At 39.1% G+C, this 18772-nt stretch overlaps 1 protein-coding gene across 2 annotated transcripts in view; it reads left to right on the top strand.

The window, feature by feature from the left end:
- Positions 1–1129: 1129 nt before the first annotated feature.
- MINDY3 (MINDY lysine 48 deubiquitinase 3) overlaps positions 1130–18772 on the top strand; it is a 92430-nt gene continuing 74787 nt past the window's right edge. For both annotated transcript variants that reach the window (XM_067562289.1, XM_067562287.1), the window contains exons 1-5: positions 1130–1508; positions 9451–9530; positions 11436–11493; positions 11930–12103; positions 17394–17445. In XM_067562289.1, coding sequence (XP_067418390.1) covers positions 1313–1508; positions 9451–9530; positions 11436–11493; positions 11930–12103; positions 17394–17445 — 560 coding nt within the window. In that variant the 5' untranslated portion in view covers positions 1130–1312. The remainder of the gene's footprint in view (positions 1509–9450; positions 9531–11435; positions 11494–11929; positions 12104–17393; positions 17446–18772) is intronic.

Genomic DNA, 18772 nt, shown 5'->3' with positions numbered 1-18772 from the left:
TTTGACACTAAATGAAAGATGACAGGGCTTTGAAACACGAAGACAAATCACTTATATTTGATAAGATACAGAAGAAGGAGCCAATGGAGGGATGCAAAGAATGGGGTGACAAGCTATGAAAATGATCTTTGCAACAGCATTCAGAATGGATAGGATTGGAGCAAGATTGTTTTTACCAAGTCCAGAGAGAAAGATGTTGCAATAACCAAGGCAAGAGGCAACGAGAGCCTGGCCACCTTTTGGAACTGTGGATGCAGAGAAAAGGTTGTATCTGAGAGATGTTATGCAGAAAAAAATCTGCAGGATTTAGACATAGCCTGGACCTGAGGACCTGTCCTAGACAGACAGTCAAATCAAAGATGATGCCCAGGCTATGGACTTGAGTGCCAGGCAGGAGGGTGGTGAACTCTACAGTGATGGGTGTGGGTGTGTGGGTGGGGTGATGGTAGATTAAGAGCTCTGTTCTAACCACACTGATGAGCCAGTAGCTAGACATCCTCCAAGAGAGATTAGAGACAGACTGACATTTGAGTCTGGGCAGGAGGCAGGCCTGGCACAGACAGGGAGATCTATGATGCATCTGCATATGGATATGGATGGCAGTTGAATCTGTGGGAGCGATTATGCGGGGAAGGTGCAGAGGCACGGTGATGCCCCGTTGTGCGAGCGGCATTGGCCCCACAAGGGGTTATGACTGGGCTGTCTGCCCTCAGCCTGGCCAGGAGAGGGGCTCTGCTCTCAGTGGGGCTGCGTCTGGGACCTAAATCCGCTGCATCACCACCCCTTGCCACCTCTGCCCAGACAGCCTCAGCCGCCAGGGCCCGGGAAGGGGCTGAGGGAGCCGTATCTTTATTGGGGTCTCTGCACCCGCTGCCCCGTGCAGAACTAGCGGAACGAGGCACAGCGCGTGAGTGAAGAGAACACTCGCAACCCCAGGGCTGCAGCGAGTGCGGGAGAGCTGGGCCCACCCCACCGCGGCACGGCACGGCACGGCACGGCGCACGCGCAGATTAGAAGCGCGAGACATCACAACAATCATCATCACCCGCCTCCGGCAGGTGGAAGACCATAAGCGGCTGCCGGCCGAGGCCACACCCCCACGGAGGCAGGAGGGCGGGGCCACAATCACCGTTGCTGAGCTCGGCTTCCGCATCCGGTTCACCCAGGAAAGGAACCGGAAGCTTTTTCTGGAGGCGGCCTTGGCTGAGTGGAAACCTATCGGAGCCGGCTGCGGAGACTCCTCCTGAGCGGCTGCCCGCCTCTTGGGCCCTTTCCCCGGTCCCGGCAGCTGCTTCTGCTCCGGCCCCTTCCCATGTTCAGGGAAGGCGGGTTGGCAGCAGCCCCGTCTCGTTCCGCCGCTAGGAGCCACTTTCTTCGCCCGGCCCGAGAGCCGCCCCCATCCCGTCCCGTCATGTCTGAGCTGAGCCAGGAGCTCGTCCACCTGGTGTGGGGCAAGAAAGCCGGGCCCGGCGGTCTCGCTGACACCATCTTCTGCCGCTGGGCGCAAGGTACCTGCCCCTTCCCCTCACGCCCTGCCCCGCACTTCTCTGCTCCCGTGGGTCGTCCTGCCCCCACCCTCGTGCCCTCCACCTCCCCCTTCCCTCATCCCTCTGCCCCGTACTCTCCCCTCCCCACTTCTCTCAACTGCCCCTGCTCCCCTGTTCCCCTCCTTGTTTCCATTCTCTGTGCCCTCCTCTCATTTTTTGCCCTTTCCTGCTCCCCACCCTCTGTTGTCCCTCCCTTACTTCTCCTTGCTTCCTCCTCCTGTGCCTCACTCTCCTTCCCTGCCCCTTTCCTGTGCCACACCTGCTCTGTGCACCTCTTCTGCCATCTCCACCCGTTCACCTGCCTTGCCCTTTTCCTACCAGTAACTCTCAAGACTTATTTCCTTCTGAGTGTGTACTTTTCCCTTTAGTCTTCTGTCCCTGATTATATTCTTTATTCCCAATTTAGCTTCCCAGTTAGTTTTACCCAAAGCTAAATCTTCCCTTTATTGACCCTCTACCTTATCTTTTATTGTCTTCACTGTCCATGGGGTTTTGTTGCTCCCAAAAATAAACAAACAAATACATTGGGAAACAACATGCTGGGGGAGGGAGAGAGAGGTTACAGATGAAACCACTATATACATTAATTATTTTTTGCACATGTGCACTTGGCTTATGTTGATACTAGAGTAGATAGTTTGTGGCCTATGAATAAATGATGAAGCAGTTTCACAGCTAAAATAGACAGACAGGGCTTGAACAATTTCCTGGATGCCAGCTAGTTCCAGAACTAATCCAGTTCAGGAACTAGCCAACTACTTTGTAACTATTTATCTACCTATTCCACAAGAATGTTGTGAAGATTAATGTCTGTACAGGCTTTAAATGTATGAAGTACTGTGAAAATGCAAAGAATTATTTTTCTAGACTTCCAAATTGGGAAGAAAGCTCACCTCATGTAATATTCAGGTTATGTTACAATCTGCAGATACACAAACAAATTTGAAGTATAAACTGCATACATTCATTATTATGGACCATTAACTCTGAGACCTAATGACAATACTTGCACTTATTTCAAGCACTTAATGATAAATCCTTACAGCATCCATGAGAAATAGGTAACTATTACTAGAGCCCTGTGCACATAGAAAACTTGTTTCCACATCCAGTCTGCAAACATGGTCCGCAGATATCCTCATCCACATCGTGGATATAAAGCAACAATCCACAGATTTGCACGGCTCTAACTGTTAACCTTGTTCAGAGAGGGAAGTGAGCATAGCAAAGGTGTCTCAGTGTGGGACTTGAACCAGTCAGACTCCTACTAAGAATAGAAACCACATCTTATGACTCCTTGTCATGTGCTACACTTCTTTAGCAGCAATTTAAATATTATAGTTTCAGCTGTTTCATTGATCATATTAACAGAAATGAATAGCTGCTCTGGGACTGTGCTTAGTTTCCATTTATAGGGAGAGCTTGAAAAGAGTACATGGTTTTCCTCAATCTGACCCTGGTTGGTTGCCATAAATAAGTTTTACTTTGCACTGGTGGGAGAACACTCCATACAGTTCTGAAAGGAAAATTCTAGCAGAAAACTGAGTTGAAACCAGCAAAACATTTTTGGCCTTGCCTCTCTTCTCCCTCTCCCCCCCCCCCCCCCCCAAAAAAAAAAAAAAAAAAAAACCAAAAGGGAGAGGAAAATATGACAAAAGCTGAATGTAAACTTAAAAGCTTTGTGAGCATAACTATTTTAGCCAGGAGTGTGCGAAAAATCATATCTGTAACCAACCTGGCTATGCTTTCAAAAGATGTAGATGCAGTTGTCACAGTTCAGGGCTAGCTGCACCTTTGATCCCTCTGTCTTTAATGCAGTCCCTCCAGGTGACAGGCCCCGAGTCTTCATCTCTCTGGGGCAGAATCCTGAGATTCTCCCACTCTTCAGTCTGAGTCCAAGAGGTCAGGGTGCAGTACTCCTGTGTACCAACTGTGATTGTTTAGCAGGCCTAGCTGGATTCAGCTGTTCTGCAAAAATTCCCTTTGGGAGCTCTGAGAATGTACGAATACAATGATGCAAAACAGCTTTTTTCAGAACAAAGTGTTGTTTCTTTTCAGTAGAAGGAACACTTCATAACAAAAGCAAAGGAGTATTAATGCAACAAACAGTCTACACACAAATCTTACTTAAAATTTAGGTAGGCCCAGCTGTGAAGGAATTGTTGACCTCCTCAAAGAATTCTAATAAACGTGGACAAGGGTGATCCAGTTGATATGGTGTACATGGACTTTCAAAAACCCTTTGAAAAAGTCCCTCACCAAAGGCTCCTAAGCAGAGTAAGCAGCCATGGGTAAGAGGGAAGGTCCCCTTCTGGATCAGTAACTGGTTAAAAGATAGGATACAAAGCATAGGAATAAATGGTCTCTTTTCACGGGAGGGGGCGGTAAATAGCAGTGTCCGGCAGGGATCTGTACTGGGACCAGTGCTGTTCAAAATATTCATAAAAAAATCTGTAAGAAGGGGTAAACAGTGAGGTGGCAAAGTTTGCAGATGATACCAAATTACTCAGCATAGTTAAGTCCAAACAAAGGGATCTCACAAAACTGAGTGATTTGGCAACAAATGAAATTGATAAATGCAAAGTAAGGCACATTGGAAAACATAATCCCAACTATATATACAAAGTATTGTGGTCTAAATTAGCTGTTATCACTCAGAGATCTTGGTGTTATTGTAGATTGAGCTGATGCTTTCAGAGAACTATGTATAGCTGCAGTCAAAAAAGCTAACAATGTTAAGAAAGGGATAGATAATATCATGCCACTATCTAAATCCATGGTATGCCCACACCTTGAATACTGTTGGCAGGTCTGGTTGTCCCATCTCAAAAAAGATGTATTAGAAATATAAAAGGTACAGAGTTCCAAAGGGGGTACAGAGAAGAACAAAACAATTAGAGGTACGGAACAACTTCCACATGGTGAGAGATTTAAAAAGATTGGGATTATTCAGCTTGGAAAAGAGATGACTGGAGGGAGTGGGGGGGATATGGTAGAAGGCTTCAAAATCATGAATGATGTGAAGCAAGTAAATAAACAAGTGTTATTTACCTCTTCATATAATACAAGAACCAGGTATCACCCAATGACATTAACAGGCAGCAGGTTTAAAAAAAACATAAGGAAGTACTTCTTCACAGAATGCACAGTCAACCTATGGAACTCATTGCCAGGGGAAGGCTGAAACTATTAACTGGGTTCAGAAAAGAATTAGATAAGTTCATGGAGGATAGGTCCATCAATGGAAGTACAGTTAAAGAATACCTTGGAAAAGAGCTAACTTTACACTGGTGTTGTGGGTATGTGCACAGTGTAGAAAATAGTCATCTAATCTTGGCATAGGAAATGCTTTTGAGGCAACCACATCTAGAATATTGTATATACATACAGCCTAAACAGTCTTTAGACACAAAGAGCCTTGCTTATGAGACTACTAGTGAACTAATGCTGGAGGGCAGGGAAGACTTAAAATGCCCAAATGCCCTATCATTATACAAGTGAAAACTTGAAACTGCCCACAATAATTAGGAAACCTTTATATTCTAGGGCTAGTCTAGACTGCATGCCTTTTGTGGCAGCATGGAGGGTATGTATAGCTATATGCCACAATGAAAAGCAAACTGTGTCCACACTGCAACATGTAGCTACTTGTGTCAGTGAAAGGCTCTGGCAGAGGGGACAGACTGTGACCAAGGGGAAGCAGCAGAGAAAAGCTCGGCAGTCTTTACTCACCTAAGCAGTCTCTCACCATCTACACTGCTATTATACCCATTCTAGGGGTGTGTATTGCATGTACTGTCTACACCACCAAAGGACCGTGCAGTGTAGATACAACTTAGTTTACAACTTGGTTTCTTGGCATGAAATAGAAACAGTTGTATGTGAAATGCCATCTGTCAGATTTTAAGAAAAGAGGCAAGGGGAGGAACAGATAAATCCACTGTGCTGTGGGTGGGGTTCATAGATTGACAGAAAAAGTGAAACAAAACTGACATGTTTGTAAACTCTATACTTTGGCAGTTATATCGCAATAGTTGTGCTAGACAGGCTCGCTGCCTCAAAGAGCAAATAGCCGTAGGGCAATGGCTGACACAACACAAAACTAAACATAAATTAGTGACAGGAGGTCTTTGTACCTAGTATCATGAAAGAGAGAAGTTATTTTTAATGATGTAAAGATTGCATATAGTATGGAAGAATGAATGGAGATAAAAGGAGCAAATGGAATCGATGTTTGGGCAGAGGAGACAGACTGTAGGGGTGAATGATACCATGAGAGTAATTTGCATAGGGACATAATCATGGAGTAATTTGAAAGTAAACAGAAAAATTTTGACTTTATTCAGAAATAGGGGAAGCCTTGTAAAGATGCAGGAAAGAGGCAATATGATCAGATCAGGAAAAGAAGGTCTTCAGCAGACTTTGGCAGATTTGGAACCCTAAGGGGACTGTTGGAAGTAAAAAGGCAAGAGGTTGTACTAGTCAAGGAAGGAGGAGATGGTTATAGTATATATTTGGTTTGGCAAGTGGGATGTAGACGGGGTGAGAAATGCAGGGAAAAATGTTGAGGACATGCCAAGTGCTGAGCTTTGAAGAGAGAAGAGAATAAGTTCAGTTTGTTGCATTGAATTGGAGGTGATAGTGGTGAGACATTCAGGAGGGAAGTGTCAGAGATGGACAGAGTGAGACTAAGGCTAGGTTTACACTATAAACTTACATCAGTTTAAGTACATTGCTCAGGAGTATGAAATATCCACACCCCTGAGTGACAGTTATACCAACCTAACCCGCAGTGTAGACAGCGCTATGTTGATGGGAGAGCTGCTCCCATTGACATAGCTTCTGCCTCTTGTGGAGGTGGATTAACTATGCTTATGGGAGAAGCTGTCCCTTTGGCATAGTAGTGTCTTCACTGAAGTGCTACAGTGGTGCAACTTTTAAGTATAGACCTACACTGAGGATGTAGAAGTAGATTTGGGAATATGCATAAGCATGGTGACTGAAGATACAGGAGCTATTGAGGTTACTTGGGAGTGAGAAAATCAAGGAAGAATATTGCAGGACTCAGACAGAGGAAGAGATATTTGCCATAAGACTCTGAATGGAGGGTCACAGGTGAGAACACAGATCTAAGAAACCCAATAAAGGGGTGCAGGGTGTGCATGTGTAGGACTGAATTTTGAAAGCCTCAGACAGATAAATCAGCAATTGTACTGGATACTTTGTTTTCACTAGTAAAAAGGGGGTTTGGTAAGGGTGTGTTATTAGACTGAAGTGAACAGAATCCAGATATAAAAGACTCAAAGTACAGAACTTGTAAGAACGTTATTCTGCTGTTCTAAAGGAAATGAGTTGCAGTTAAATAGATGTGAGAATTTTTTTTCAGATAACTGGAAACAGATGAATGCAGAAGGGAAATGGTTAATGAAGAATTGGATTGGATCGGATCATGGGGGGTGGCCATAGGACTAGGTAAAGAGAGAGAGAGTGTTGGTGATTTCATAAAATATTTTAATTGTTTAGAGATAAGTGATCATTGTGTACACTGTACACAGATGAAAGGAAGACAGGCAAGCCAGGAATGGTTCTGATGTAGGGGAAGAAAGATGAACTCCATAGGATAGTATTAGTCTTGCCCTTGAAGAGCATAGCTACATCTTGGATAGAGGGAGGAGGAAGGAAGCTGGGTGTTAGGTTTGACTCTTAAAGTTAACCATATTCAAAGACTGTGTTGGCTGAGGAAGACTTCTTCTAGCTTTAACGAGTTGTTAAGAAAGAAGTAGTGCATTAGGTATAGCTGTATTGTTGTTATCATTATAGAAATTACTCAAGGAAGGGAAGCCAAAGAGGCCAGTAAATCAGGTAGGTGGAGTACACTGCAAAGAACCCTTAAAGACTTTGAAATTCTAACTGAATTATCCTTTTGGAATTTAAAGAAGGGCCAAAAAGTAGATGGTGGGGGAAATGTGGAAGAAATCCTGAAGGGCATCATACAACAATCATGCCTTAGCCAAAATTAGAATGAACATTTACTATAGGCATTGCGCACGCATGCGTATACACACACACACACATTCCAGAGACTTACACCTTTTAGAAATACTAAAATTATAGTACTCAAACAGAACATCCACACTAAGGAACACCAGATGTGCAAATAACTTTAATATATCATTACATGTAACGTATCGATTCTCTATCCATTCACCATAATGCTGTTAATACTCAAGATTGCCAGCAAGGTAATAACAACAACACTATTGACAGAACTAAATGGCAGCAATGACTTTAGTTTAAATGATATAATTGTACTCTACCAATTTAAATAAACATTTGCAAAATACTCATTTATTATGTTTGTGTCCTTAGGACAGACCAAACTAATTTGTGCAAATCTGACCTGGCATTTTTGGGTCACACAGCTGAAAAATGACATAGTAGTAAACAAAAAAGATTCAAGCTCTCTAGCAAACTCCTGAAGAATGTGAAACAAATGCAAAGTTTCTTATGTGTGATAGGATGGTACCCCACATCTTTTTTTCAGTGCAGTTATTGAAGCATCAAAACAACTGAATACTATCTTGTACTTCTGAGCACACTACACTGGTACTCCTTTTTTTATTTAAAGTTAAAGGAAATTTTTAATTTATATTGACTCATCCAGGTCAGAAGCTATCTCAGATTGTACATATGAATTCTAGTCGGTTATGGGGTGTTCTAGCTCATAGAATGGGTAGCAGTCTATATCAGTAGGTCGCTTATACCAGGTGAATGAAATGACACCAATGAAACATTTGGCAGTAGTATGGAGTAATGGAGATTCTGGCTCAAATTAGGGGAGTCTAAGTCGTATAACTTGCATGTACTGTCTTTGGTGTGTAAATTATCAATGTAAATTCAAATAGTCTTGAACTAACACCTAGTTTCTAACATGTCAGTTATACTTTATATGTCACCTCTAGGTTTAGCTGACAGACTAAGGAAGATGTAATTTTCATTTCTAAAGGAGGAAGGGTCTAATTTACATGGTGAAGGGTGCCGCGAATTACATAACTTTAGACTGGCCTATACATTTGGTCCACTGTGTAAAAAACTATTAGCTGAATATCGTTTGTTTCTTGGAATACTCTAATCCACCCTAAACTAAATTCTTGAGTGGTGAATTGGGTTTTGATGTTTCAGTTTTAAGATTTTACAGTGGATATGGAAGAGGGGAAACTTTCAAACTTTTCAGATCCAGGGTCATTTTGAACGTGGGCAATTAACATTTCAGCTCCTGTGGAGGACATCATTCCAAAAGGAATTTCTGTAATCTGAAGCAGATAGATTTACTCAAAAGGATATTGCATGCCTTTAAAAAAAAAATTCCTTAATTGTGGCCAGTGATGCCTTCTGTGATGCCAGTGGGAGGCACCGTGGACTTCAGTGGAAGCAGAAATGGATTATTTATAGAAAGTGAATATTCAGTAAAAGGAAGTTGAAAATATCAACTTTTACAGGAAGATAAGGAATCTCAAGTTTCTAAACACTATTTATATGGTATATTAGTACTGAATCAAAATGAGTATGGTAGAGTGCTGGAAGTCAGATTCTGTTGAACATCTTAATTATGTTCATTACTTTAAAACTCTAGGGACTAGTCTTTTTTAGCCATATGTCATTTTTGATATAAGTAATATTGTAGAATTTAATTTGCCCCTTTGTACTCCTTGCATTTTTGATTTTCATATGTCCTAAATGAGACTCTTGTTTTGCTCTGTAAAACTGATGTTTTCTGATCTTTAAAACTAATTTGATCTTTGCAAGTGAATAAGGCTAGTGGCATTCCTATCATGAAGTAACATATGTAATACATGTACATGTTTAAGTACATCATTAACCATGGTCTTTTTTTCTTTGTCAGGGTTTGTATTTAGTGAATCTGAATCAACTGCGTTAGAACAATTTGAAGGTGGCCCTTGTGCAGTGATTGCACCTGTTCAGGTAATGTGCACTGGTTACAGAAATGGTTTAAACTTAGCAAGCACAAAATCTCACCAGTTCTTACATAATGTACGTGATACTATAACAGAATACAAAAATCAAGCCAAAGATAGAGGAGGATCCCCACCCATATGAATTTACATCTGATAAATACAATACATGAGACAGCAGAGTAGGCACAAGAAGGGACAAACAGTCTGATATCAAAGTAGAGGCATTGCAAAAGTGCTATTTTCCTTCTGGGAAGTCCAAATATAGGTAGCTTAAAAGAAGGTATGGAGCAGAGTCTGAGGAGGATAAAAGAAACAATTAAAAATCTAGCAAGTTAATGAGAGCATAAATGTAAGGAAGGCTGATGTGAAATTGAAATTTTATAATCCTTTTTACTTCAAATTCTCCAATGCTTTTCTTAAAAGTATTGCCTTCACCATAGCAGTCTCAGGCACCACTGCAATAACTAATTCTGCTAAAAATATAGAACATTTGTGTTTCAAGCAAGCTTGCTTACTGTATAAACAAGAGGGCAATAATAAACGTTCATAGTCCAAAATCTGTGAAGTTAGTATAATTAAGATTGATCATTACTATTCCTGGGACTCTTATACTGAAAACATAATATGAATTGCAATATTCTTGATTGCCTATGATGATGGTTTTAAAACTTTCAAGATGTGGGCTACATGTTAGTATCTTGAAGCTACTCCCACTGTTAATTAGCATAGTTGTGATTTAAGCAATTTCTTAAATGGCAAAATAGTAATAGGAAAGTATTTAGTTTATTTTTAGCTCTTTCTAATGTAGCTTCCATTGCAGTCTATGGTCCACAGTTTGGGAGCCACTGGTCCATGACATAGGAATTGTAATAAAATTAAGTCCTAGTTTGGGAGAAAAGAACACAGGTTAGTCAGCTGCCTATAAATATAAATAAATGGAGGGGTATGCCAATGGTTCAAAATCTCATGTTCAAATGTTCTCATTTCAGTGTATATAGATTTAATCCCCTTGTCCCTGAACTTGTGTTTAAAAAAGTGATTTTAAAAATGTATGGGTGAGCTAAATGGGTTTCAGTTGGGGAAGCAAGAAGGAAGGGATCAAACATGAGAAGTAAGAAGAGAATCTGGAGTAACTGCTGGCTAAAGAGCCACTGACAGGAAAATCTGTTGGGTAAGTGAGCCTGGTGCAAGGGAAGGAAGTCTATGGGAGTGCTGTAACAATGAAATACTATGTGATATGGAAATTAAGTAAAGGAGGAGCATATAAATCTATTTTTGCTCTTGTATTGTAAGTAGCAAAAAGAATATAACTTTGCAAATTTGGTTTTGAAGTTGGTAGTTTGATATTTGATTATTTTGGATCACCGGGATTTAACATTTATAGAACCTAGCAGATACTTAGAACTATGATATATTTTCAGACTGTTCTGGGGAAATATTATCCAGGCACCCTTTAAAAAAATATTTTTAGCAAGCTGCTGAGTTTGTTGACCAGTGACAATATTTACTTTGGTCTCTGCATGGGAGTCTTGTAAGTAACTTATTATGTAGAATTATGTGGTGGTGGTAGTGTACCTTCATTAGGCAAGAGTCCAGTTGGATAGTAGTCTGCAGTTTGGTATACAGATATGCAGTCTGGTAGGTAGTATGGGTATACTTCATACTTGAGATTTATGCTTAAAACTAGAGAAACTTATTCTGAGGCCACTGATGTAATTGGATTCAGTGGGGAAATGAGAGAAGAGATGAAGCTGTGGCATGCTTTGATAGTTTGATCTCAAACATCTAACATTTTTAGCTCTATGTTAATGCTATTTTTTTAATATAAAGATAGTCTGAAAGGTAGAATTGATGTAGTGTAAAAATTGATCACTTCCTCTTGTAGTCTAATAGTTGTTTTAATTATATAAAGGCATTCCTTTTGAAGAAGCTTTTTACCTGTGAGAAGTCTGCTTGGAGAGAGTGTCAAGGTAATTAGACATATTTGCCTGTTTTAATATTTTTGATTGTAGTAACTTGCATTACAAAGATTAAATACTTGTACATTTGCCAGTTTACTATGCTGCCATTTTATCTTCATAGTGGGGAAAATGATACTTAAACTTCATATGGCACTAAATGGTTAATATTCATACTTCAGTGTCAGTCTGCAATATTTTTATCACATTGTTTCAATCAGTGATGTCCACCATTCATCTTGGATTAGTTTAACTTCTTATAAATGAAACTGAAAGAGAGGAGCAGAAATCTTATTGAGATCTATCTTTGGAAGGCTCATTTTAAATTTCTGTGTGCTAATAGGACAGCAGCCAAAGTTACTAAGTGGATGCGAATGCTCAGTGCTAATACTATATTTAAGAGGGTGATAAACAGCAATTGAACTCATGCAGGTTTCTGATCTTTCAGAGGAAGAACAGAAGAACCTTCTTTGCCATACATTATGTGACATTTTGGAAATGGCTTGCTCTGATAATTCTGAATCGTACTCTTTGGCAACATGGATAAGAGGAAAAACAACTGAAGAGACTGCTAGTATTTCTGAGAGCCCTGCAGAATCAAGTCGTCAAGAGGAACAACCCTGTAAGATGTATTTCTCTCTCAATTAATTGTGTTGTCTTCTGAACAATATTTCATTCTTTTAGAGAACCCTCAATACTGTTGCAGTTTAGGAACATTGCTTTTCATTGTTATACGGATGAGGATTTTTGAATGTCTACTTCCACTCTCATTTCCTTGGTACTGGTAGGTTTTGTTTCTCTTAGTAATAGAAGCTTTGACTAGTCCTTTACTTTGGCTGATATCCCATTCTATACTATATAAACAGTCAACCAGAGCTATTCCAGATTTGTTTCTCTTGAATCGGGCAATCTGACTAGCCGTCTCAAGGGAGAATGCTAACTTTTGTTGTTAACCTTTTATGAGCTGAAGTGCTTCCAGTCTTAGGGGTCTGCATGCTACATCAACCTGAAGGAATTTTTCAACCAGAGCCAAAAATGATTAGCGCTTATCCTTACTCTTTCCTTCAGATTAGCCTTTGTATGAATGCTTTTCAAGCCTCCTTTATCTGTTCTAGAACATTACATTATACCAAAATATATTTTTTTAAAAAGTTGTCCCCTTTTGGGAAGTGATCCTTCTAGGATTTTTTCCTCAAGTGCAGTTCAGTTTCTTTAATGAAATGCTAGTGCAACTGAATGAAATTACCCTCTCCTTAATGTGCAATTCTCTTGTAGATAAGAAGGTTTTATTAAGTTCCCTTCTTTTTGCCAGTGAGTATCTTTATTCCTTTATTAATCACTGACCCTGTTTAAGGTGCCAGTTATGGCAATTACATCTTTTGTTCTAATAAAAGGCATCCAGCTAAATCTAACTAAGTGCTAACTATTTTTTTTCTTGCCAGTGGGATCTATCTTTAGGCGTGAGGTCACTGAGTCCCTTAACTGAGTTTTTATTAAGTTTTCATTAAGGTAACAAACATAGGAAGTGTGTCTTGGTCCCAAAGTACTTAAAAGACAGACACTATGAGGAAGGGTGCACCATCAAGGTGATGATCATTCATTATTCCAGTTTTTGTTGCATATGAATGTATTTGCTCTTTGTAGGCAATATTGCAGGAGAAAGCTTTTAAGAATAAATAAATCGCGTGATAGTGTTGAATAGACTTTGGATCATAAGCTCTTTTCGATTGGGGGGAGAGGGGGTCTTTATTAGCTTCTGTTAAGTGCCTAGGATGCTTTTGAATGCTCAGATAATAGTTAAAAATACTTGTTCCTAGAAGCTGCTTAATCAACCAAGTTCAAACACCCCCCCTCCCCCCCCAATATAGTGGTTCTTAGAAGGATTATAAGGGCTAGTCTACACTTAAAACCTAGCGGTAAAACTGTACCTCTGTAAGAGTGCTTGTGTACTCATGGTACACGATAATAATACCACCTAAATGAGCGGTGATAGCTATGTCAGTGGAAGAGCCTTTCCCACCAACCTAGTGCTGTCCACACAAGCACATATGTCAATAAAACTTACATCACTCATGGTTTGTTTTTCACACTCCTGAGCAACAGAAGTTTTGCCGTCATAAGTGCAAGAGCAGACAGGGCCTAAGAGTCACTCAGACAGCTTCAGTTATGAAATTTCTGCCTGTTTTTGTTCAACGAACCTTTTTTCCACTTAAGATATAATGTCCATAAAGTTGTATTGGCTGCTTACTTCTAGGGATGGTAAATTAATTCTTTGAAAGATTAATGTATCCAGGGAATAGTAATACCTGAGTAAAATATTTTCCATACGACTTCCTGGTTGTCATGAATACCTTAGTCATTTGTGCTATGAAGTTTGTCTTGTAAGAGATTGGAGCAGATTCTGGTTGCCCCTAAGCTTTTGCAAACTCACCCTCCTTGTTAAAATACTGACCTGTACTGAGGACCATGTGAGCATGGAAAGTGGGCTGGCTTACCACAAAAAGTCCTCTCCTTTTGATGCAGGCAGCCTGGCCATTTAGGGCTTCTCTTCACTGCACTGTCAGCTAGAGCTGTAACTCGTTTTGCTCTCACCAGGTTCCTGTCCACACACACAAATCTCTAACTTAAGTGGTACTTTAAGCTCCACTTGGCTAGCTATAAAGGAGGATGGTTTGGAGCTGAGTGCTGCTGAAGCTGGAACTAATAATGGAGAGGGATGCAGCAGCTCCATTTACAGCTAATCTGATAATCCAGTCACTCTAGTTCAAGTGTTCAGCAGTTTGGTCATTATCACTACAGCTAGGCTAGTTGGAATATACTAACGTGAGCTAACTGTTGTAGTGAACTATGTCTCAGTGTATTCCTTTATTTTTTTTCATGTTGTTGCATGAATTTGGGAGTTGTGGTTGACTTGTCCTTTATAAAATAGGATGTGATCACATCCCAGCACTAGTCTAATTTTCTCTCTATTGGGAAAGGCCTGTACTTAGCGTTGCGCTCAGGAAGAACAGGGAACTTTAAAGATGAGCCTTCCTCATGTCTCTCTCTGCTCTGGGACATTGAACAGCTCATCTCTTACTTGTACTCTGGAGTTCAAGAAGTATTTTGATTTTTTTTTTTTTTAACCTGGTGTCTTACACTTCCCTCGTGGTTTCATGTTTTGGGTTTGTTTTTTTTTGGCTCATTGTGTCCCATTTTAGCTGAAGGGTGCTTCCAAGTCCTTATCTGACCAGGCTGGGGACCAAGAGAGATGGGTACTAAGGAGTTTATGGCAGTACAAATTCCATCCCTGGCATAGATTGACATTTCTTGCCTTTGCTTCTATGACCAAATGAACAATCGAACTTTGCTTTCTCATTTTTCAAGACTTTTGATGTGGCAGAGGGCAGGATGGTGTCGCAGAGGGCAGTCAGGTTGACAGTTAGGCTGATGCTTTTGGGAGTCTAATTACATAATTCTAATGGAATAAAAACTAAATTATATTCATAATGTTGTAAACCTTTCTACTTCTGGCTTAATGCATTAAGACTATAAAATCAAAATAATTGTAAATAAAGTATTTTCAACTCAGATTTTCTCTAATCACCTTTTTTCTTACATGTAGTTTTTATTCCATCTGTTCTTTTCTCTCCTCTTTTTCTTCCAACTAAATATTGTTTCAGTATGATCTCATTTGAGTTATGCCTGTCTCCCCTTTTTTAGGGCTACCTCTTCTCTCCCATCCCTCCCGCTCATCTGTTGTCTGCCTGTTTCCTGCTCTTGTTCCAAATGTTGTGTTTCTGCTATTCCACTCCAAATACAGTAGTAGCAGAGTGAAATTGGCTAAAATACTGTCATTTGAGCTGCCAACAAAGTGAATTCAAGCACACATAAGAAATGCAGTCACATTTGTTTCATCTGCTTTTGTGGTGTACACCTATGACTTGTTGGCCATGCACTTTATTGTAATAGTGCAAACTCTTGGGTTCAAATGTTGATTTGTATATTTATTCCCTCTAACTTTTTTTCCACTTTTTGTTTTAAAAAACTCCTAAAGCCTCTTTAGCTACAACAGCAGTTGTGACAAGTTCTTTATAGTTACAGTAGTTTTCATTATGGTCTACTTGTTCATGTGTTTTCCAAAATACTTTTTTGTGCAGGAATGTAACATGCATGATTTCTGCCCCCAAATTTTCTTTAGACTGTGAGGCTTTTTAGCCATTAAGTTAGAAGGGCTAAATGGTCATTTCCCTTTTTTCAAAAAATATTCTGGTTCAGTCACTTCATAGGGTTAATTTGGCAATATCTATCTTGATATGCAAGTGGTCCACTGACTATAGAAAAAAGCTTGCAAGTCGTATACAAATAGCTCTGCATTTTTTTTACTTCTTTTAAAAAGGAAGTTTTGTTAAGACAAGGATCCACAGGTAACTTTGCCATTTCAGGACTGATTTTAAGGTTCCAACAGCAATATTACTTGGCCACATTGCACATTTGTAGTATCTTCTGTTCTAGTTCAAGTGTTTGGCTTCATATTTCTCCAAAAAGTGCATAGTGGGACATGAGACTTAGAAAAAAATAATATTCTTGTTATAAACCTAACTTTTGCAATTCCTGACTGCTTGTGACTTTTAAAACCATTAATACATAAGTGACAGTGCTGAGGATACTGAAATCACAGTCCCAAAACTCCTGTAATTCATAAATCTGACATTAATCATCGGAAAAGTCATCTCTTTACAGGAGAGAGAACCATACTGTGTATTGCAGGCAAACTAAAAAGACTTCCAAAATACAACTTTGATATTCAATTAAACCATTCCACTACAGATAAATGAGATTTTCTAAGGAATGTCTAATTTTTTGTGAACTTTCATACTAGATCAGTAGTGTTGCTTATGACTGGTACACATTTAAGTGATATGAGGCTCAGTCATGTATCCACTAAAGCAAATGGAAGTATTGGTACTGACTTCTATGGCTGCAGGATCAGATGGATATTCAGAAATTCATTGTTCAATTTTAATTGAAAGTGGAAGCATCTGTTTTATCTAATATACACAAGGAATCAGAAATAACATTTAGGAATATTGGTGGAGTCATGGCGTGCTGATGATTCTGCTTTCTGTGCCTCTCTTGTAATCTAGATACTTGTAAAATGTGTAAAACAAGTATCAAAATAGATTTTAGAGCCTACTTATTTAAAAGCAAATGAAAGTCAGGAAAAGCTCATTTTCTCTATTCCAAAAGCTTTTATGAGGGACCAAAGGTCTACATTGAACTTGGGAGGACATTTCATTCTGTATTTTTTTTCTCTAACTGTAGATGTATTTGAGGAATGTCTGAGGAGAGGAGTTAGTTGAGAGCAATGAAAAGCTTGATTCAGGAAGAAGGTGCCCAAAACTGTATATCTGGAATCATTCTAATTTGTTTACAAAAACAAACGTTACTTAAACATTTTTAAAAAAATACAGCTTTCTTACATTGACACTGCTCTAAAACTATTCAAATAATCATGCTTGCTTTTCTCTAGAAAATAATACATGTAGTTGACTTGCAAAATTATTTGTAGCATGTGTATGCTTGGTGACTAACAATCATCACTTTTGCACATTCAACAGTTTGTTTTTACATATTTTTCAAGGCTACAAACTAGTGGCTGTGTACTCTTGATTTTTTAAGATTGATTGATTTTAAGATACTATTCTGTAATTTAAATAGTGGTGCATTCACTGATTTGTATGGTGAAGACCCATATGGTTACAGAGAAGTAGATTACATCTGTCAGATACAAAAATTGAAAATTAAATTTAAATTTCAAAAGGATGGGAAATTAAAAATACAATTGAAGCTTGAAAGTAAAGTAGCTTGCTGTGTGTATCTTGTGTCATTTTTTGCTGTGTGTAGTGCTGAAAAGTGTCTCTTGTGTATAGCTGCCTTGGCTGCCGAAGAGCTTGGCTTTGAGCGATTTCATGCGTTAATTCAGTAAGTAACATGTTGGAACATTTAAAATACACTATTTTATAGTCTCATTAATATTCTCCAAGGTATATGACAAAGCATTACACAGGTTAGGTCAAACTTGGAGTTTAAAACTTTGGTTTTTATGCTGTATTTTTTCCTTTAAAAAAAGGAAGCAATAATTTGTTCCACATTTTTTAAAATTATCTAAAATATCTGATTAGCACCCTTTGCACATGATTATGTGCATCTCTTTGCAGTTAATTAAAAGGCATATTTAATAAAATTGAATAAAAGGATATTAATAATTAAATTTGTTTTGATATAGTCTTCACAGATTATGCTGATTTTAAAAAAAATGCTTGTTTGACCTGTACTACAAGAAACACCGGTTATCTTTCCATAACTTAGACAGGCCGGGAAACTTTTTTTTAAAGAAATGTTTCATCTTAATAGATATGTCTAATGTCCTCTATTTTAACTTTAGCATGATCCTTTCTAGTTTTTTGTCTAAATACTGGATTAAAGGATGAAATGCTTTTGAATTTCTCTCTGGAGGTGATTCATTTAAAAAAAACAAAACAAAAAACAACAAATAGTTATACCTTTACAGGAATAAAATGTAAGGAACGAAACAAGAATAGTAATAGAAATTTTAAAATATTTTGGATAAAATAAGTTGCTAATATAATAATTTAAAGGTGAGTACAAGTTTTATCACCTTCAAGAGTACTTACAATAGTCTCTGCCAATCAGTTTTTAAAACATCCTTTTGTGTGATGGAGGAAAGGGAAAATATAACATGTTGCCTGACCGCATCATCAACTCTTATTTCTTCCTTGGTCCTGTCCTAGGTCCCCAGATGTTTGCCCACCACAGCTTGTCACAAAACACCCCATTGGGAGTGGACATCGTTTCCCATGCCCTGTTGACCAAATTTATTTGACGGGTTAGGTGTCTGAGCTTCTTTGCCTCCTGTATTCCTTTCAAGGTTGCAGGATGCCTTTTGTCATCAAGGATGGCTTGGGTGAGCCTTCCCCTCAAAAACAAATTTGCACCATTGGAATACAAATTTCTTAAGAATAAATAGATTTATTAAAAACAGATAAAATAAGCAAAAACAAGTGGCTTGTCTAATATATTTAGATTTACATTTTGCATAAGCTAAATTAGGTAAGGCTTTCTCAGCTTAAGTGACAGAAAAGAAACAACACCTACATATTCTTAAAAGAAATCTATGGCTGTGATCCCATGCTGTCCCAAGAGAAAGCAATCACCTCACTTAGCTGCATTCAGAGAGTTCTTCTACCTCTGTCTTTCATTTAAGATCTGCCTGCCTGTTCAGATTGCC

The sequence above is a fragment of the Emydura macquarii genome, unplaced genomic scaffold, assembly GCF_026122565.2.
Source record: "Emydura macquarii macquarii isolate MOO-44397 ecotype Brisbane River unplaced genomic scaffold, CSIRO-AGI_Emac_v2 contig_2422, whole genome shotgun sequence".
Lineage (NCBI taxonomy): Eukaryota > Metazoa > Chordata > Testudines > Chelidae > Emydura > Emydura macquarii.
Note: the sequence above shows the minus strand (reverse complement) of the source record. Positions and strands in the feature narration are given on the sequence as shown.